This window comes from Ambystoma mexicanum, chromosome 1p (genome assembly GCF_040938575.1).
Source record: "Ambystoma mexicanum isolate Mex_15411 chromosome 1p, UKY_AmexF1_1, whole genome shotgun sequence".
Taxonomy (NCBI): domain Eukaryota; kingdom Metazoa; phylum Chordata; class Amphibia; order Caudata; family Ambystomatidae; genus Ambystoma; species Ambystoma mexicanum.
In genome coordinates, this window is record NC_090921.1 from 875,880,960 (window position 1) to 875,903,534 (window position 22,575).

General features: G+C 43.4%; 1 protein-coding gene across 3 annotated transcripts in view; it reads left to right on the forward strand.

The window, feature by feature from the left end:
• The window catches only part of ADAMTS18 (ADAM metallopeptidase with thrombospondin type 1 motif 18), a 524,586-nt gene that overhangs the window by 19,000 nt on the left and 483,011 nt on the right, over positions 1–22,575 (forward strand). For 2 of the 3 annotated variants that reach the window (XM_069652914.1, XM_069652924.1), the window contains exon 3: positions 324–637. In XM_069652914.1, the coding sequence (XP_069509015.1) occupies positions 324–637 (314 nt within the window). Of the gene's footprint in view, positions 1–323; positions 638–22,575 lie in introns of those variants that run through there. The other variant, XM_069652934.1, reaches the window with a different exon arrangement.

Consider the following 22,575-nt stretch of genomic DNA (forward strand, 5'->3'; position numbering starts at 1 on the left):
ACAGTGAGGGGCAAGAGAACAGTATCACAACAAGAGAAACACATGGAGTAGTCGCAAAAACATAGTGATCCTGAAAGTAGGCTACACATGCTTGCCACAAGAGACTTATTATAAATGTATGCTGAATGTACACACAAATGCAGATCTCTTTGAGACCCACAAATTCAAACATTGCTTGAAACCCACAAAAATACGTGTGCAAGCTCTGGGTGTAGTAGAAGGCGTGTTGTTTATCTTGGTGGAAGGCTGCATGGAGGCATACAGTGGAAATGCAAAACATGTCCAGGCGGGGAATGCTCATAGATGATACTGTGTCTTTCTAGATTATGCTTTCGTGACACCTGTTGAAGTAGATGCCAGCGGAGCGTACATTTCACATGAAGTCTTACATAACAGCAGGAGGCGCCGATCAACGCCGAGTTCAGCCACTTCTCTGCACTACAGAGTTTCAGCATTTGGACAGGACCTGCACTTAGAAATGAAACCGTCGGTCATATTAAGCAAAGGATTTCATGTCCAGATAGCAGGAAAAGATGGCATTCGCTCCCACAGGCATGAAATCGAGCAGTGTTTCTATCACGGATTCATAAGGAACTATACCACCTCTTCAGTGGCGATCTCCACCTGTTTGGGATTGGTAAGTGCACATTTACTAAACACGTATTGACTGACTGATCTTTCCTTCTTTTCTCTTTTTTATGTCTTGACCAATGTTCTGGCCATTCACAACTTTGAAGCTATCACTGTTATCTTCTGCAATGCGCCCGTTCTTCGGCAGTGTTTTGGGTACAGTTTGCTCTCACGATCTTTGTACCATAAGCACTATTTTTGTATCCACTTGAATTGGGCAAGCCCATGAAAGTACCCTTAATAATGCTAGACAGCTTCAATATCACATTAGAGGAAAGGTTCTGCATGGTGCCCTTTTCATCGTTGGGCAGGCCTAGCTTGCTCATTGGTTCACCAATGAATTAATGGACCATTGATTGGTCTGCGAGGACACTAAACGTTCCAATTTCTTGTTTCATTAAAGAGTTGGGACTTGAGGGTGAGGTAGCACAAATGTTTAATAGACTAGAACCATAGTGCTAGACGCCTCTGTCTGTGCTAGTTCAGGAACGCTGATTTGCCTCTATGATTGTGTTCGTCTATTGTGGACAATTGATGTGCTGCTGAGTACGCATCTCCTTGAATATGAGGATGTAGAGTGATACAACATGTGGGAAAGGGAGTGCTTGTGAGATACAGGCAGATACAAATACAGACTGAGTTATAGTGATAGAGGAATAAAGAGAGGTGCAGGCAGAGGCACAAAGAGAGGGAGAGACGTTGTGTATATAATATGCTCCTCATATGTCCCATACTTGCTGCATGCCCGAGTACTCACTGTCTCCAGAATCTGAGCTTCATTCACCTCCACTCAGCCTTCCTATAATGCACCCCTTTATGGGGTATCTCTGGACTCTGTATTGACCAAGTTGTAAGGTGCCTCTGTTAAAATCCCCACTCTTTCTTTCAAATAAAATACAACATATAGATACAGAGAGAGAAAGAGGGGGGTGTGTTGCCAGTAAATTGCAGCGATTTCTATGAACACGACTTGGCTTAAAGAGCAGATCTTCTCTCGGGAATTGACTCCTATACAATATATTTTAGGCATGGCATGTTCTCAACCTATCCAATAGCAACGGTTCCATGTAAAAATGTCCCTGCAACCCGTTTTATATATGGGGACAGTATTACCTGATACCGTAGCAACGTACATACACTGTTCAATTAAGGTAACGTGAGAGTCCCACCGTAGCACTTTGAATTCGCTTTTTCATATCTAGGCAGTAATATTAATGTTACACCTGGGCCTCTGCCAAGCCCATACACGAAGCAAGGACTGGTCTTTGCAAGGAGCTATTCACTTACAGGTTTCAAATATACTTTAGCATGTATGAGCATAGCAACATGGGGGGGGGGCGACTAAGATTGAACTCCACGTTATATTATCCAAGGCAAACAAAGCTGTTCCTTGACATGAGATGGAAAGCAAAGAGTCTCCTGAAATACATATATGCCTATTGCTTTCGGAGGAGGTGGGATGGGTGAAACAGGCAAAAGTCACACAACCTGAGAGTCACATGAATTCAGGAAGGCTTTCATAAAAGAGACGATACAGTGCACAAACAGAGCCTCTTCTTCAGCAAAGACACGATACATTTACATATTACATGTTGAAGAATCGGCAGCCTGTGGCTAAGGTACCCACTGGGGTATCATTTAAGAAAAGAGCACTTTGCTGTTATATATCATGAAGAAATCATTACTAATTGAAAAGCCGTCAAAGAGTCAATCATGCTTAAGGTAACCGGTGCCACGCCACTTTTCATGTAATCCCACCCCCTCCTGCCCCCTCATGGTGCTGACGCGTTACTGACAATTGCTCCTGATTGGATTGTCATCCTCCAATTAAACACTGTCTGACGAGGAAGGTGAAGGGGGACTTCACTGTAAGTGTGCACAATGTCAGAAACAGCTTGTAAGGACCTGACTACTTAACGCTTAGGGATACACTGGTCAATCTGCCCTGTTGATTAAACTGTTGAAGTATCTAGAGTCTAGTGAAACCACCATTGTTTCCGGTATGCCCTGCTGCAGTTCAACACTTTTCTTTTTTTTTTATCAACTTTATTTAATAATTATACAAAACATAATACAACTGAGTAACAACACAATGGGAACAAGCAAAAGATTACTCCATATACATCAGTGCAACAAAATGCAAATTACTACTAAAGTAACAGCTATTCAAAACGAAATCCGAAAACATCCCCACCCTCCTATCTCATGGCAAGATGTGGTAACACAAAACACAAAAAAAAAGGGCAAAACATACACCCCTACCAATCCCCAACCTCAATATCCACAAAATAAACCAAAGCCTACACCTCATCCAAATAAATCCCTGAATGGCCCCCATCTCTCCTCGTACTCAGTTTCCCGATGTTGTCGAACTGCCTGAGTCTTCTCATACCAAGAGAGCGTCCGCATATCCGACACCCAGTTCTCGTAATGTGGCTTCTTCCTGGATTTTCACACCTTCATTATTTGTTTTATGGCCATCAACAATGCTCTATCAATCCATTCCGAACAATCCCACATCTCCACACTTCGACTATCAGTTGAAAGGAAAATCACTGACAGAAAAGTACGAGGCAGTGTCATACTAGTTACCATATCAATGCAATCCAAAACTTCTCTCCAAAAGTCCAGCACTCTACTACACTTTTCTGATGTGTCAAAATATACTATTTTAACACATATATTTAAACACACAATGTATGCCTCTCACTACACAGATATGTTTGTACATGATTGAATGTGGATCCCTGCATTGATCCAGCCTTAACTTTCACCCCCTTATTCTCAGCCGTGGAATGTGAAGCACAGAAACATGGAAATATCTGCGGTACCTTGCAGACATCAAAGGCCGGCGACTGCATTTAGTTGTCATAACATTGAGGCAACCAGTTGATGTATTTAGATGAAAGGCGTTTGGCCCTAAACACAAACCCATGTTATAGGGAGCATACATGATTAAGCTAGTCCACCTTTGGCCTGCTTTTTTGGATTAAAAGAGGAATCGTTGTTGTTTGCGGGCCACTCTGTGAGTGTAATCCCTCTTCAGTAAGCATCACCGCAGCCTGCATGCTGTGCTGTGATCAAGGACCCTCTGTGAATGGCCTACACATCCTCTGTGCAGCAGCCACTGTAGTCACTTGGTTGCCCTTCTTTCCTCTTTGCTTTCTTCACTGCAATTAGACGGAAAGTGGTGGCTCTCTATATGGTCGGCAGCACTAATCTCGCCATTGTTCATTTCATTAGCAGCAGCTCCCCAATTACCCATTCTTTTCTGGATCGGGCCAGTGCAGGGTGATTAGGAAGCCATTGCATTTCAATAGAGCCGAGGGGTTCTTTGATCTGATTTCTGGATGGCCCGGGGGATGCAGTCATTCAGTTGCGTGTTATCTGCCCATGTTGCATACTCTGAATGCGGAAGGCTTTCTTGGGAATAGGCTGCAGGCTTGATTGACTTGGCCTCACAGTGAAAGAGAACAAAGGCGGTTCGCTTCTTTGGAGACTTCTTATAACTGCCTGCACCATAGAGCAGCTTTCAGAGTGGAGCTTCGTCGTGTCCAAAAGGCAAATCGGTTCAAGTTGTTGTGCCTTTTTATATCTCAATTTTCCGGAGTGCTTTTGTTGTTCTTCATCGTGTAATGAACTGACACTCTGATGAATCGATCTATGGGAACAAATATGTGTGCATAATAACGCAACATGAAATGTGGTCAACTTGCTGTTTGCATATTATGAACATTCAATGATGTGTTGTTTCTTTTGTGATGAGGATAGCAAAAACGAAAATTAGCAGCTGGGGTAGAAGCTTAGAAGGCTTTAAGTGGTAGGTGACTGCTGGCTAAATAACGGGGCCAATCCGAAAGTGGGGGATTCTGAGGAGGGCGAAGGTCTGTCACCGCTCATTGGAGCCCTGCTGGTAAGGGATCCAGCACTGTTCGAGCATGTTCAGTTACAGAAAGGGTGGCACCTCGTGGCACTTAGCAGACACTTTAATGGGACATACATGAGTCAGTGGCAGTTCGGCAGGTTGATCCAGAGAGGAATAGTCGGTGTGCTTTGCTGCTGGCCGATAAGACCACAAGCAAGGCCAGCCCAAGCCAGTGTGCCAGCGGCGTGAGGGAGGAGACCTGCGGTAATGGTAAGGCAGTGGACGAGTGAGTGTTTTTAAGGGAACATTAACACTGTGGCCCCGAACAGAGACAGCTGAAAAGGGCAGGAGGAGTCAGTGGAGAATGTAATGCTGTGTAGCAGAGGCCTCAGAATCAAACAAAGGACTACTGAGAGTAAAGGGCAGATAATGTTAAATGTTAAAGATATTAGTACCGTGCACTGTCACCAACGGAGCTGGTCCCCAGGCGCTCTGGCGGATCTGCAAACGAGAGGGTGGGATGGGTTAGTAGGGTGAAGAGGGAGTAGGATAGTGAGAGGAGTGGTGTTCTGTTGGCAGCTTCAACTTGATATACACTGTGTGCTGAGCTTTTGGGGCGAGTAGCGGAGCGATGTCGGTCATCGTGTGCTGTTGGTGCAGTTTATGTGTTGTAGCGGTGTGGTGAAGTGATGCGGCTAGCGGTGCGAGAGGTTGTCCTGCGGTGCAGGACACATGCAAGCTTAACATACCGGTTTTTGTGGGCAGTTAGAGCTCTAACCCCAAGCGTCCTGATTTGTGTAGCACCTCATATTATGAACCAGAAGGGACCCTTTCACTGTTCGCAACTCTCCAGCCAATAGCCGCCCTGGCATATTGCCGGGGCGGCAGCTTGGGAGGCATGGTGGCGGTCCAAAAAGGGAGTATCACCAGTAAGGCGGAGGGGCTTTTGAGCGTGAGCAGCTGCTTACGTCATTCTCAGGTGCCACCGCTCGGCATCTGAAGTATAGAACAAAGGGTGTATCAAGAGATGGAGGTGCTCTCACTCTCTTTTGTCGCAGCCCGAGACCAGTGGAGCTGCAGAGGCAGTACTGTGTTCCTTCTATCTGCTTGCACTGCTCTTCTCTGCTCTCCATTTCAGTCTTTTTCTCCCTGTGCAGCCATCCCTACATATTGTTGGTTGTAGAGGTGTAGGGTAATGATGTTTGATGTAGTTGGTGTGTGTATTGGGTGCTGTAACATAGAATGTGAGCGTTTTAGTGTGGGGACCAGTCAGAGGTCTATCAACCTGAAACTACATACAGGAGATCATAACATGGCACAGCAAGGCTTTCGAAATGGTATGAAAGGGATCACACAAAGTATTAGAAGTTATAAAGACACATGGAAAAGCCCTTGCAATTTGGTGTTCTCCCTGTGCTCCTACCTCTAGATTTATTCATACAGGTCCCATTTCACTTCATCACATGGCCGCTATCTCTCTCTCTCTCTCTCTCTCTCTCTCTCTCTCTCTCTCTCTCTCTCTCTCTCTCTCTTTCCCTTTCTCTGGCTCTCTCTCTTTCCCTCTCTCTTTTGTTTTCTCTGTCTCTCTCCTTGCTTTCTATCCCTCTCTCAGATAGATACATTTTACCCTATGCACCACAAAGTTCTGGGAATTGGCAGATGCAGGAAGGAGGCATTTTGGAAAAGCCACTCATTACCTAAAGCTATTTGCTAGGGGTTATTGGAGATAAAAACATTTGGTTAGAAGAAGCAGTTGCTTGAGAAATGAAGACCCCAGGAACTCTTTTCAACTTCCTTGGAATGCAGGTTGACAGGCTGAGTGCCATCTGAAAGCACCAAGTTGCTCAGGTGATATGCTCAGGGGTCAACTGGGGCATTTGCCCATGAGGGCAAAGCTCATCATGGATGGTGTTTGTCAAGTGATTGGTGCGCTTATCGGGCAGTGGGGCTAGAGGTGACACGGTGAACAGCTTAATTGAACTATAATAACCGTCACGTTTTTTATACTGGTATACCGTTTTAGGACCTGCAGCTAGTAAGTGAGCTTTTCAATCTGATTTGGAAAGGCTGCAGTAAGCAAGTGCTGCACATTCTGGATCTTGCACTGTGGGATGTGGCGTTTGGCAGACAAGAGCATAGGGAAAGTGAGGCCACATTAGCAAATGCAGCTTTGATGCTGTGACCGCTCTTTCTCTGTGATCAGTGGAGTCATGTTAAAGATCAGCTGATTTGTAGTTTTCCCACCAATTTGAAAGATGGGGACCTACACATCCCAGAATTCAAAGGGAAGAATGAACTGTATGCCCTTCTGATGCATGTCCACAAAAAACGTTAGCTATGTAGACTGTATGAACACTGGGCCTATCAGTGCGTTGTGCTAGTATATAAACTGCCCCCTGACCCCCAAACTGTCCGCCATGTAGATTTACACATTGGCACTAGAGTTGTTGCTTTGCTTGATCCTTCACCCGCCTTCTGCATATGGCACTGAACTCAAGCAGGCAGGACAGATTCTACATTCAATTTGAAGTATCCAGAGCAATGGGGGTGAGATATTTCTCAAGTCTAGCCTCGATTTGTGACACTACCCATGAAAACATTCCTCCATCTCAACTCACATGACAAGGGTCCTAATGCGCTCAGACCTGGGGAAAATGGTAATGATGGGGCTGTGGTGATGTGGTGGTCTAGGCCATATTTGTGCCGATATGTATTTTAACTTAGTCATTTTCAAAAGGTTTTTGTGCCACTATCTTTAAGAAGGTAAATGAACATGTATTGCAAGAATGAAGAAAGAAATCAATAGTGCCCACTGAACGCTGTCCTGTTAGGATAACATGGTCAGTGGTGACTCAAACATCAGACCTTTATAATACACCAGGCAGTTGGTAAACACGCTATAGTGATTTGATCAATATGCAACTTTCGGTGAGTGTGTGTTGGCTATTAAATTTTGACAAAGAAACACAATGCCATGGGCTTTCATACCTCACATGAGTGACTTTTCTCCCTTTAATGGGATAAAGCATTATCAAAACATACTTTTATGACTGATCGCAGCAAGGGGTCATGATGCCCATGCCATGTGGTTCCAAAATAATGCAGGTCGAGGCCGATTTTCAAAGCGATGACCTGTGACTGAGCAGCAAACTCATTGCTCAAAATGTGCATTTTATCACTTCCTCTAGTCACTCTTTCATTCAATGCGATCAACGAGTGAGTGTCATTGAAGACCAAATCTGCAGCCGCCTTAGATTCCTGGAGGATCAGCAAAAAAATGTGCAGAGAAGAGACAAGTTTCACAATGCTGACAATTTGTGACCTTTATGAAAATATTTGTTAAGATTAGTTAACTCCACCTGCTATACCGCAATAACCATGATATGCCGTCATTTGGCAAGAAGGTTATCATACCGCCATACACCCAATACTGTGACACCCCTAAGGGGGCACAGGCCAGAATCCCTTGTTGTTTCCCCCAGAAGACTACCCCACTGGCTTCCACAAGCCTAAAATGCCTTTCGCACAGTACACACAGTACAGGGCAGAATTAATTGAAATGAAATCCCACCACCCTCACCCACCAGCCATCACCTGGTTTGGCAGCCTACCTATAGTGTCAGTTTCTGAATGTTGCTGGATGCCTGATGGTGGTTCCTCGTGTTGAAATGCAGAGCAGGAAACACAAAAGGTGGAGTTTGTGTTCCTCTATGGTCCCCATGAATCTGGGTGTTCCATTCCTTAGGCCTATCATGGTAACATCATTCCTCTTTTTTGAAAATGAGCTCTGTGTGTGGGAGAACTTGATTGGAACTGAGCAGGCACAAGACATCCCTTTAAGTAGGTATTGAGATCCTTCCAATATTTGGTCATTTCATTAGACGGCACCAGATCGTCAATAGCCTGGATCAATATACCAATTTTTAACAGTTTATTATTTGCACAAAGCATGCCTGTTTTTCCAATTGTGCATAATCAGAATCAGCAAGACAGTGTGCTTCAGCACAATCATGTAAGTCTGCCAATCCTTGAGCTAGAGGGTGTGCAGTCAAAATATCGAAAAAAAATGTCGAAAGTCAAAAAAATCAAAAAAAGAATGCCAACATTTTTTTTATTTTTTTTATTTATATTTATTTTTTGACTCTCGTGTGTAAAAAAAAAAAAGGTAAAAACAAAAAAAATAAAAGGGGGGTTAGGGAGGAACCGCCCCATTTCGAATAAAAAACATAATAAAAAAGAAATGTGACTTTTTTTTCGACATTTTTTTTCGATATTTTGACTTTCGACTTTTTTGTTTTCGATTTTATGACTATAGACCGAGCTAGAGGGCTCTTCTTTTTTTGGCCATACCTGACCTCCAAAGGAAAGCCCTGCATCAACACAATCCAAGAAATGATTCTTGAATGCGAAACATTCCCGCCCGTAATCTATCACTTTGTAGATATTGTAACAGTTTGTCGGAGGTCTCTACTATGATGTGCTCCCTCTGGATAAACGGTTGGTAATTTTTCAATGCCCACACCTTTGCCAGAAGGGCTTTTTTTACAATCGTTGAATTTTCTTCTATTTAGGATAATCTTTGGCTCGCTTAGGATATTACCTTTTCGACGTTTGACTTTGTCATGTTTTTGATGTAAGCCCGCCATCAAACAGGTATCTGAGAAACCAGTCCATAAGAAACACTCCTTATACGTGATGGGGTAAGCCAAACAAGGAGCTTGTGACAGGCTTCTTTTCAATTACTTCACTGCCTCACATTGTGCTTCACCCGCCTCCCTCTTTACCCCAGTCTTCAATAAGTGGACCAAAGGTTTTGTGATCACTGCATATTCCTCAATTAATTTTCAACTATAATTAGTCAGAACAAGGAGGCTTCACAATTCACACAGAGGTTTGGGGTTCATCAATTTGAATAAGCCCTCAACCTTCTTTTTCTGTGGATTGAGACCGTAAACTGTAGTTTCATGTCCTACAAAGTTCTCTCTGGTTTTGCACCATCGTACTTTCTGGAAAGATAATTTTGCACCAGCCTCTTGCAACTGGTAAGAACATATCTGATTTTTGCCAGATGTTCTTCCACAGTTTAACTTTTTATCAACAGATCATCCACATAGGCCAAGGTTACTCTTTCATCCAGATCAGGCATGACCCTTTGAAGAAAAACATTGAACTTATTTCCTGAACTGATGTATCTGAAAGGTGTACAGGCCCAAATATATTGTTGCCCGAAGGTAAAGGCAAGCTTATACTGATCTTCCGTATTCATGGGTACTATCCAATAACCGTTTGTCAAGTCAAGAGTGCAGTACGCTTTTGATCCTTGGATCTGTGCCAGTCATTGATCGATATATTGGAAAGAGGCCACCTTGACATATGGACCTGTTTATTGTACTCCCTCAGGTCAGCACAGAGCCTCCATTGTCCATCGGGCTTTAGTATCCCCAGTAGCAGGATATTAGTGTACTGTGGATATAAGACGAATAATGCCACAGGATTCCAGATTTCTGACTATTTCTGTGAGTGATTCCATTGACACAAGAAGCAACAGGTATTGTTTTACAAACACAGGATCGAGTCATTTCATGGTGCATTGGAATTGTTGTAGAATAGATAATTTTATGTCAACAATCATAGTCAATTGAAAAGATACTCTTGAGATCCAGAAATACCTGTCTCAGTTATTGTCACTGTTCATCGGTCCCACAGGCATCAGGCAGACTGTTTTGTTCCTCGACTTTCTGCCGGAAACCCGGAAATACCTCTGGTGTCAATATTTCAGAAATATCCTCCAGTTGGGTGGAGAGAATTCTTTTAATGGTATTTACCTAGACAGGAGGTTCATTGGTGCAAGATAGTTATTATGAACTCTAAATACTACCTCGTATTCCAAGATGTCATAGGTGAATGTCCCCCATGTCAGATGTTGATCTTTTCTTGGTGGCTACTGTCTGTTTTACCATAATAATTTTCAGGAATTGGACCTATAATTTCATTTTCCAAGTCAAAAGAATAATATTTCGAATCAGCCGCCATTCCAATAGAGTTATCTGCGCACAAAGTAATACTTTGAGGGTTGCTGTTATCCACCAATATTTGAATGGTGCTGTGTTTCAGATCAACCATTGGTTATGTTATTTGGCATTTATATAGCGCTCTATAAATCATTTGTATGACTTCAAAGCGCTGGTAGGTTGTACGCCCTCAGAGACCGTAATCCAGGTCAGTCGAGAGAGTAAGGTGTCATAGGGTGCTTGGGTGCACCAAATATGTGCGCAGCTGATGCAATTTCCTGGTGGCAGCTGCATCCTAGCATTAGGTGTGGTTGCATTTGATATCAGTTTAATGTGTGCAGTCTGGAGCTTGTTCACCAAGACTGGGTTCTGGCTGCGTTAGGCCTGTGCAGAACGCGTATGTGTGCAGCTAGGCCGATTTTCGTGGGGTATAGTTGCACTTTATCAGAATGTTGAGGTGTTCATGAAGTATTGTCCGTATGTGAGCAGCTAGGCCAAAATTGATCGAGGGGTGTAGCTGTGCTCTAATTGTGGGTTGGTGTTGAGTAGAGTAGAGAGTGAACATGGTGATAGGAGAGTTGAGTGTGTGGGCAGAGGGCTTGCTGTTCCGGATTTCAGGTGCGTGTTTGCGATTTCTGCATTCAGAGTAAAATTAGCTGCCTTAGATGGTCTTAATCAGCATTTATGGAAAGAGCCAGGTTTTTAGAGCTTTGTTGAAGGCCATGTAGTCTTCGGTGTGTCGAATATGCGGGGGGAGTGAGTTCCACAGAGTTGGGGCCAAGGTTGAGAAGGCGGATCCTTAGATCCTGACAGAATTAGAGGTTGGAATCACTAGAAAGAGGGCAGTGCTTGATCTTAGGGTGTGAGATGGGAGGTAGGGTTTTATCTTCTGTTGTAGATACATTGGGCCGGTCTTGTGCACTGGTCGGTGGGTAAGCATAAGGTCTTGAAGGTGTCCTTTCGTCCAACTGGGAGCCAGTGGAGTGTGCAGAGAGCAGGTGAGATGTGGTCTCTGTGTCCCAGGGCAAGTGGGAGTTTGGTGGCAGCGTTTTGGGCTCTTTGGAGTTTGTTGAGTTGGTATGCCGGTGCTCCCAGGAATAAGGAGTTGGCATAGTCCAGTCTCGACATTACAATAAACATAACAGCGGCAAGTCTGCTGGGGTAGGAGAGGTAAAGAAAAATGTGTCTAAAAATCTTGAGGTGGTAGCGACAGCATTTTGAAACATTATTGATCTGACGGAAGAGGGGTAGGCCTGAGTCCATGGTGAATCAGAGATTTTTTACTATATTGGGTGGGGGCGGGTTGAGGGAGGGGGGGCCATGGGAGCAGTTGTGGGAGAAGGAAGGTATTGCCACACACTATGATTTCAGTTTTATTAGGGTTCAAAGGGAGGTGGTTACTTGTCATCCATCGGTCAATGTCATGGAGACAAGCTTTAAGGTCGGGAAGTGAGTTGGTACTTGTCGTGGGGATCTTTGGGATAATTTGGGTATCATTGGCGTAGTTGTAACAGGAGAGGTTGCGCGCAGATGATTCCTCGTAGACTGGTCAGATAGAGGTTGAAAAGGAGAGCAGAGAGGCATGCGTCTTGGGGTACTCCAGTGTTCACAGCGCAAGCAGTTGTGACAACATTTCCTGTTGCTGAGGAAGGAGGCAATCCATTTGAGTGCTGAGCCCTGGATTCCTGGGTAATGGAGGCGGTCAAGGAGGATTGAATGGTTAACGGTGTCAAAGGTTGCAGAGAGATCAAGAAGAATCGACGCTGCGCAGCCCTCAGTCTGCCGTGACCTTGAGATCTTCCCAGACTGAGATCAGAATGGTTTCTGTTCCATGTTGCGGTCTGAAGCCTGATTGTGCAGGGTTGAGGAGTTTATTGGATTCTACAAAGCAGTTGAGCCCTGAGTATGCAGTCCGGTCAATGAGTTTCACGAGAAATATGCTGTTGGAGATCGGCCTGTAATTCTTAGGATCAAGGGGGTAAAGTGATGCCTTTTTTTATGCTTGACATGCACAATTTTAAAGGCTTTAGAGAAGATGCCAGAGGTGAGGGAGTCATTTAGTGTGGCTCTTGCATGTTCTCCTGCGCAAGTGGAGGAGAATATTTCTTTCAGAACAGAATCAGGGCAGGGGTCAAGTGGTGACCCAAAGGTTATGCTGGCTGATAGTAGGCCAAGGAATTTGTCTCTGGAGATGGGTTTCAAAGAGTCGAAGGTTGGTAAAAGTGGGCTTTGGGGCAATGGGATCAGGAGGGGTTGTGTAGGGTAGGGGGTGAGTGAGGACAATTTGGTGTTAAGGGCTGCCTTCCTGTCAAGTGCAGTGTTGTAGAAGTGTAGCAAGAGGGAGTCGCAGAGTGATTGTGTGGGAGTGGTGTGGGCAGAGGTGCAAGTAGGTTTCATAAATTCGGAGATGATCTTGTAGAGTTCTTTGCTGCTGCCGCCACAGTTCAGAATTTGTGTATTGTAATAGGCTTTTTTGGCCTGTCGGATCTCGGATTTGTAATTGCAGTGGTGGAGGGCGAACATGGATCTGCTGAGATCGGTTTTAGATGTTCGCCATTTGGTGTTGGATGAAGAAACAATCCTTGTTGTTGGAGGGAATAACTCAAATGTATGAATGCTTCCTGATTTTTTTTAAGGTTTGTCATCTTTTTATTTTGATTGGTATTGTAAATTGTCACGCCTTTCCTGAGATAGTAACCTCCTACTTTGCTTGGTCTTTAACAGCATAAGGCAATAATAGAGCTTACTGAAATTCTTTCTCAACCTTGTCAAAGCCCATTGGGTTACCCCCACAGTCTTGACCAAAGTTTGTCATTAATAAAATCTAAATGAATTGGAAATTGATGGAGAATATCACTACCCAGATAAACTCAGACGTGACATCTCTAATAATCCAACAATTATGGTCACTAGTTTTATTGCCAATCGAAAGTTTTAACACGCACCTGCTAGGAAGTACATGTTTGGAATTTTGGGTTTCCAGATCAACTTCCCATTTATTTGTCAAATTAAAGCAGGGAGTGGTCTGATCTTTTTGGAATCACTGAAACAGTGCTTTGCTTATGAAACATTTTCCATTATTTACACATACATCTTTCCCTCCATTTATCCGAATAGGGAAGAATGTTTGTTTGCCTTTTTGCTGGATGTCGGTCAAATTATAACTATATTTTTCTAGGCTCTTTGAATTACTTTGTAGTCCTTCGGAATATAGAACTTTAAGGTATCTCTGTCCAATGTGGAAAGCCAGTTGTTGGTGGGAGGGAGATTAATTCTTAGGAGTTGGGATGAGGTCTCCCACACGACATTGGTTTCTATTGAGATGATGGTGATATCAGGAACCTGATTATTGTGAAAATGAAATTCAATTTGATTGGGTTGTCATTCAATAAAGTGACACATACCATTCAGTAATAATAATTGGTACTTCTCTTCAGCTTGATTGAATTTTTTGTTTGGTTCTAGAGAAACTGGTTCATGCAATCAATTAGAGGGGACAGCCTTCGCAGGAAATCGTTCCCAGTAAACGGGGTGTGCCCTCTAGATTTACTGCGATCACTGGTTGTTACAGATGGTGTCGCACAGTTTTGATTTCCAGATCCGCAATCCAATTGACAGACATGTCCTTTCCATCAACATTTTGACAGGAGTTTGATGTCTCTCCCCTCTTCCCCAGATGAGTTTCCCAAACGTTTCCTTTGAAATCAGGCCCCCTTGTGACTGTCTTTTTTTTAATATAATGCTTTTGTAGCTTCTGTGTCTACCAGAGCTGATAAATCACACTGACCTTTGATCTGGACAGGAGCATAGAACCTACCCTCTTTAGACTTTAGTCTACAAAGAGAGTGTGAGTTATTTGATAGCAGAGAATGTCTTTTCTTGATTCCATTTATTTCTAGGGCAAATCTTTGCATTTCCCCGATATAAATGTAGTTCCTTCCTTGAGGCCAAGTTCACACGAGGTGGCTTGGAAACCTGTTGGAATAAACACGCATTTGGAAATCAGATAGGGAGTAGGTGTAACCGCCCTTCCCCGCACACTCTTTGTTGTCTTCTCTTTTCAGAAGACAATCCTCTGAATATTTTAAGAGGGAGGGTACCGCTACAGTTTCTGGACTTTTGGGATTTGTAATATCTGTGTTATCACATTGCCTTTATATCTAAGGGTATCTTTACACTTCTTGATCTTTGCCTACATTCTCAGATTCAGAGTGTTCTATCTTTACCCACTTTTCTTTAGGCGGTGTCACTCCCTCTGTGAAAGAAAATATTTTATTCTCTGGGCTTCCTGTGTGCACCTCTGTCTCACTAGAGGCTATTCTATTTTTCATTCTTGAAATGTCACTCTTTTTATCTGTTCTTTTAGTTCTAGTTCCAAGCAGAAGAGTTCTTGCTATTGTTTTCTTGCCTTTCTTTATTTAATTCAGGGGTCGTTGTATGGGGCAGAAAGGAAGCTTCCTCTAAGGATTGGCATATCTTTTCATCCTTATCCCCTTTTTTTCCTGCACTAGCATACTATTATTTGGATTGTTCACCTCTTGTCAATGTCCCTCGGGGCACTTGAACTAGATTTTGCAGCACTTTGCGGAATACTGGTAGTCAGAAGGTCTTGTTGGTCCCTCAACGTCTCTCCAATGTTCTCAGTCAAATGCTTGACCTGTTACTCAGCTTCAGAGGTCTTTTCTCCTACCTCGGAACCGTAGTGAGATCTTGGGTCATACTTCTGTTGCTCTCTGGAAGCGTAACTATCCCTCATAGCGAAGGAATTTGGGTTCCTTTGAAAGTTACCACTTTATACAATAATTTTTTTATTTGCAGCGCCCATAACCCTTAGTTGTCAATGCGCTAGTTTAATTGAATTGCTGAAGTGCAGGTTATTTTCAAGCGCAGATCTGGGATTCAAACCTGTGTTTGCTCAGCGTGGTCTTGCTTGTAAGACCCGCGCATTGCTACTGAGCTATCCTCCTATCCACTGTAGCCTTCATTTCTGGGTCTCTACTGCCCTTCATTCTAGGTTCTATTGTCCTGGAATCTAGGAGGGACATTTTTTGAAAATGTTGATTTGGAGGGGGTCTAGGATTTCTTTCCCACATGAGATTCTGAGTAGGATTTCACAGGGGAAATAGCCCTTGATTTGTATTCCCCCCAGTTATGGGGGAGTGTATTTGAAGCCCATGATGGGTCTAGAGCCCAGCTACCAGGGACATATGTAGGTATGAGTGTCAGAAGGGTTGGTATTTTTTAACACTGGTTGAGTGTTGCTCGATTGTGACTGGACAGAGGGCCTCATCTGTCTGTCATTCTGTTTGGTGGTAGGAGCATTCTTTGTTTTGTAATTGTACTCCACCACACCATTTCCACCCATATGCATATTTATTGCCCACATCGGTGGAGCAAATAATATTCCATATTGATTAGTAGGATAAGGTGAGCTTGCGATAGTTGAAAGTTCTCCCGACAGAGCTGGGAAAATCTGAATCCAGCAAATGTTATTACTGGAAAATGAACCAAGTCAAGTTCCAAAACTGCTCAAGAAAACCCAATAAGCTTGCCATATCTGCCTCATAATTTTGTTGACTATTGCCAACACATGTGGTGACTGCAGTACTATATACACATTGCAGGGAATAATTAGAGGAAATGTCACTTTTAACAATTAACAAGGGAAACAAAATCAAAACATCTATTTTTATGAAACGTGATTATTGCAAAGATGCATTTTTGCAAAAAGTTCAATGAGATCATATTTTGTTTTAAAATTGCTTGATAGCTACTCAGTGAACGTAAGGGAAACAAGAAACATTTATACAAGAGTACAATTCTCAAAGCACATACATACATACATACATACAAATCTGCTAAAAGTAGTGGTAGCAACTGATAATCTGATAATCTAAAAGAGGTCATCTCGGTTGAAGAATGATTCCGTCAGTTCCGAATGAGACTCCACATTTCTTTTGCCAAAATAAAAATGAACCCATTTGCAATCCCCCTCGGAGAGTGCCCTTTAAAAGGCTTGTACAGCATTACATGCTTTGCTTTATAACATGACGAGTGGTCAGCCAGCAAGTGCTTATTGTGTAATGTGTTGTTTGACAGGATGATGTACAGCGCACTGACTGGGAAATTAAATCGCTTTGGCCTAATTCATAAAACATCGGGACAACAATTCAGATGCAGCACAGACGCGATATTTGCCCTCGAATGCTCCTGCTCTTTTGATTTTAAAACAAACATTTATAGGACTGTTTTGTTCTGTCTAAAGTTTCTTGTTTCTGCATTTGAATTCACCATTGTATCATAAAGGTGCATTGTATTGCACTACAATATTCTTTGTCTAGAACACTTATTCGGCCAATAATTGTAAGGTATTGATGTGTATCTGTATCCTATTTTTTTTAACAGTTATGTGTGGTGGGTGGAAGAATACCTAGTTTTGATGCTGCCTGTATTTGTTTTATATCATGGTGCATGTATATTTCTAAGGATGTCCCTGCTGACCTATGCATTTTCCTCCAGTTGTGGAATGGCGGCTCTGCTCAATTTCAAGGTATTTCAACGTGTGGGGGGTCCTATTAGGAGTAGTTGAATGCTCCTCTTCCAATTAACCAAATAACCAAACCAAAACCAATAAACAGTATGCAGTTGCTAGAGGATGACTTGTTCGGACGCCCACAACTTGCTTTTGCATGGTCTTACACAGTGCTTAAGCCATGCCATCTCCATGGACCTACATTCAGTTTTCCATGGGGGAAGGCGGTGGGTACAGGACACTAGTGCAAAGGAAGTGCAAGCAAAAAGGGTGGTATGCTATGTTGTGTAGCTTCTCATTTGTGCATGCTTGTAAATGCGGTAGTGAGTGTCATATGTGTTCATTCAAATCTATGCATATGTTGACATCTATTAAAAAATATGATACGGATCACAGCCCCTTTGTCACACAGTTGATGGGCGGCTGTTTCTGTTTCCCTCGCAACTGAAAGAGCCTCAGCCTATTTTAAAAAGTCTTTAGAAGTTTTCAAGCAAGCATCTATAGAATGCTGTCAACTTGATTTAAAATGAACGGAAAACGTAAAAACGACCTACATCTGTCGTAAATTTCAGTCTCTTTACTTATAAGCCCATTCATCTGTGAAGATTCACCGCACGTAATGGACGGTCTTTGTTGAACCATCCAGTTCAATGCTTTATAACTTGGCCGGTAGTTCCGCTGAATGAAAGAACTATGACAAGTCAATATTAACAACGTCTAATCTCGGCAAGATATGGTTCGCATTATTTTTCGAAGAATACATTATTCAAGAAGAGCATGAGAAACAAGATGCAGAAAGACATGTTTCCACAATGTAAATACCACTGTGTGCACTGCAGAAAATAGTACTGAAATGATACAGCATTGTAGTGCAATACAATGTGCTTAAAATTCGTGGAATACTAGCTGTGCCATCACTACTTACCTTCTTACCTGTAATAGGAAAATGAAGGTAATCCTCAACTGTGCTACATTATTACATTTCAGTTATGTCGCCACAGTGTCTGCTCCCACAGCTAGCGAGTACAGGGCCTGATTTACTAAAGCACATTTGAATGGGGAAACCCCATTGAAAAAGGCTTTGTAAATCAAGCCCATAGTGTTACCATTTTAACACTCAATTAAAGAGATCACATTATTTTCAATATTACTCTGGGCTAACCTTCTGAAAGTACATAGTCATTCATTGATAAGGAGACATCTATAGCTGTGTGTTTACTGAGCGCATCGCTGCTGTCCGATATGTTAGCAGACATTCATCTGTGCGCCACCACTTATTTTAAGCCCCAAAGATCAGAAGTCAGTGTGGTTTTCATGAAACACTTTAAAGTAAAGTAATTCAATTTAAAGTAATTAGTAACGTATGTTCAATTCTATCAATTTCTTGCACGCCCCGTCTACAACTTTTTCCTGATATTCCACCACCCCACCCTTTGCTCCAATGGCATACTTAATCTGTTTGTTTCCCACCATGCACTGCCTCTCGCTCCCACTCTTTCACCCTCCTAACTCTATATGATGGGAACTCCATGCCCCGACGTCAAGAATGTCACCATGATTCCTGCATTCAAATCTGCCCCCAAACACATCTCCTCTTGTGGGTGCCCCATGCATCACATCAGCCATTCCTCTGACCATTAGCACTCCCTCTGCATCAATATATGAACTATGTAAAGATAACACTACTATCATTATTTATATATTTTGCATAAGGCTACTAAGTTCATTTGTACTGTCTCCAAGGCGTGTCCTGCTGAAATCTAATCGCTAACTGGACGAAAATCTTCTAACCATTCTCTCTTGTATAGCAACCATTCACAAGTATGCTTTGACCTTTGGGTACCTTCTCCCGAATATAAACAAGATGTTGATTCATTAAAAATCTTTCTTGACAGATTTTGAAGCTACTGACTATGGGCAGTTTGCCCCTTGTCGAACAAAACAGATTGCCTAGAATAAGTCATTAAGTTATGGAACAAATGCCAAACCCCAAATGTAATTGATTTCCTCCGGTTCCTTGGCAGTGTGATAGTCAAGGTTTGCCCCTTCCAAGGGTCATCTCAGCATCAGCCTCAGCTTGCAGCAATAAGGAGGCGAGACACCAGACTGATAGATAAAAACAAGCTTCATGTTTTAGAAAGAAAATAAACAGCATACAGGGAAATTATCAGCAGAGAACCAGAAAAATACAGATGGACAAGTGGCAGTCAGTCAGTACTCAGAGTTCTGAGGGGACCACCTTTAGAGTACAGGCTATATTGCATATCATAAGCAATCACTTATATATTACAGCATTTTCACAATGGGGGTGTTACTTGGCATGACATTGCAGACATTTGGAAATATGCTACACTTGGAGAGAGCAAACGGAAGAGAAGGTCTAACGTGCCCCTTTGCCCTGTTACACGGTCTTGGGCTAATCTGCTCCAGTCAGGGTGCGGGCATGTCAGAGGAGCTGAGTGCAGAGGGAGGCCTCAGGCAAAGGCAAAATGGATGATCTGAGGCCGACATGTATGACAGAGAGTAATGTAGCATACCATAGCATAGCATAACAGCATAGTATAGCATAACCTTGCAACATCAGTCCCCCGTTTGGTCGTCCCTGAGACAGGGTGCAGACCACAGGGAGCAGGATTGGGAAATAGCATAAATCAAAGATGTCCTGGTACATGGGTGACCTAGCCATAGGGTGGATAGGCACAGGGATTGTCACAGAAAGGATGTTACTTTAAAGACAAAGATCCTCAGCCTCTAAGGTCCCAATTAAAAAACTCATACAATTCGGCGTCGGACATCTGTACAAACACATCCACCATTTCCTGTTCATTGGAAGTGTCCTTGGAGGCGTCCTCCTCAATTAGAGGTGTCTCTATTTCAAATGGCAGCAGCCTGGCCTCGGTGGGCAAGTGAGACACCTGTTTAGCACAGCATGACAGAAGGCAGCGAATAATAAAAACTATCATTGCAAAAGCTGCAATTATAACACCAATGATTACAATACCATGTAAAATGGAAGAGACCAGTGAACCAAAAGTGTTTTGAATCCAAGTTAACAGTGACCTGGCATAACCTTTGTTTATAACGTGTATGTTGGTACCAACCCCTCGGAGGTGTTCTATTACGTCCTCAACCTGGGAGGAGTCATCCTGTGCCCAGGTGCAGCATTCTTGTCCTATAATTTTAAAGGTACCCCCTTGGGCAGCTAGTAACTAATCAAGCACCATTCTATTCTGGAGGACCATAGTTCTGAGTGCAACTTGGTCACTTTTAAGTATCTGTATTCCTTTTGCAATGTTGTTAGCTACCTGTTTGAGGAGGAGTGATCGGGAATGGAGATCGGCCCTGTTGATTGCCGTGCTAATGTTTGCAAACAGGATCCCTTGAGGCCTTTGAACCATGGCGTTGCGTTTGGAATGTCGGGATGTGTAGTGAGATTTTGGGGAAAAGGAACACATGGCGAATCACTGGACGAATGAACCGAATGGTGCACTGACCGGTCCACTGCATCGGGGACCGGTGAGTAGCAACGCTAGGAATTGGTCGCCCTCCTGCAGTAGCCCGTAGCTTTTCCTTGCTGTGTTAAACAGCACACCTTTTACGCACTCGCACTCTGCCTCTGCCCGCAAGTGGAGGACGTGCTTGAGTAACGGAGATCTGTTTGCCCTCCTTTGTTCACCACTCTGAACTGCCTGATTTCCTTGAAGAGACTCCCCTTGGCCCGTTGGCACCAGCATGTGCAGGTACTTTTGAGCACAAGGCTCCACTCTTCGTAGGGCTCGGACCTCCTTCTAGTTAGGTGGCCTCTGAAGGCGAACTGGGTCTAAAAGATTACTTGCACTGCCTGTTTTCCTCCCCATCTAGGTGGTCTGCATATTTTGTGCTTCTAACTCTTTAGACCCTTCGGTAATTGTATATATATTGTATTTTATTGTGATGTGTTGGTTTACTTGAGTTTTATCGTGATTCTTTACTATGGTCAATATTACAAAGGCCTTGTAATAAATGTGTCTATATTTTTAATATAACACCTGCTTGGAGTAATGTGTAAGCGTTCTTGCTTTGTGTGATCATTGCGGGCTTTCAGTCACCCTCACCCCTCTTGAGACCTGGTCTTGACCGCCACCATCGCTACCCTGATTGGTCTGGTTTGTCCAGAGGTTACCCTGTTCCAAGAAACTAGGCTGGCCTTCTGAACCTCTGCCCCTCCAGGTCAGAGTTCAGAAATCCATCTTAACAAATATTTGAGGGCTTGATACCAATTTGAAAATGTTGAATATTGTTTGAAATGTCAGTAAGGAGACCAGTCACAAAATGACACACAAATGCAGGTTTAGCGTGTTCCCCTCATTTACAATACCAGAATATTTAGTAAAACAGTCAGTCTAGTCTAGATATGTAGTCAAGGGAGATTCATACTGGTTCTGCTTGCAGGCCACTATTTTTGACCAGTCAGATTTGAGAGGGTATTTTTCTTTGATGAGGGCTGTAAGTGCAGTAATATTGGCAGTAATATTCTCACCTTCCGCCAGTGTGTCAGGCCATAGTAGATTGTCCATAATTTATTGTATAGAGCGTCTTTGAGCACAGCTCGTAGGAGTTGTTTAAGATCTCCAATGTTGGGCTCATAACAGTTTAAATGTTACATGAAAGCAGTGGGGTTATCAGGCGACTTGGGGAATTCTTGTGCCATATGGTATAAATCAGTGGAGCGCCAGCGAGTGTGAATACTCATAGGTACAGCATCAGTATTGGCCTGAGGTTAGGTGTGCATAGGAATAAGCGCGGTGGCAGCAGCAAAGGATGGTGAGGCATCCAGAGTGTGTAATGAGGGTGGCTCAGACATGGATGAATGTAAACATTGAATATCTTGGCTGGTAAGTTGTTCTGGCCTGGAGTTAAAAGCGTAAGAGCTGCACAGTGCCTTCAAGTCATCATGTATTTTTGGCAGATTGAGTCAGAAATGCGCCTGTATGAATGGAGGGTAGGCATGGGAGTGCGTGTAGATTGAGGCGGGAACCGACTCGGTTGGGAGTGAGTCCAGTGTGGTGCGTAGGTAGAGGCCGCTGGTGGCATAAGTGTAGCTGGTGCAGGGAATGGAGATGTTAAGTCTCCTTGAGGAGTGGACGGAGAGGTCGTGGTGGGAGAGGAATATGGGGTGGTCCGGGGATGCAAGTGGGGGTATGGGAGGCAGGGGAGGGTGGTGGGGGTTTGTGATGATTGGCTGGGTTGGCATGTCAGCTTGCTGTGGCGTTGGGAATTATGTGGCATAGCTGCTGTGCAGGCAGTCAGGATAGGCAAGAATGGTGGTACTTCATCTAACAGGTCAACAGGTGGTGCTGTAGGTGCTTCTGAAGGGGGGTCTTTAACAGTGTCTGCAGAAACACTTGGGTAGAGGACTGTTTGATGAGTGTGTTTACTGTTTGACCGGCCGGCCTTGGAGGGATGCTTGTATTGTTCTAATTCCTTCTCTAGCTTAGCCTGAGAGTTCCTAAGTGATGTAGTCTGACTGTCAGGCAATCTGTCTGTAGATTTATTGT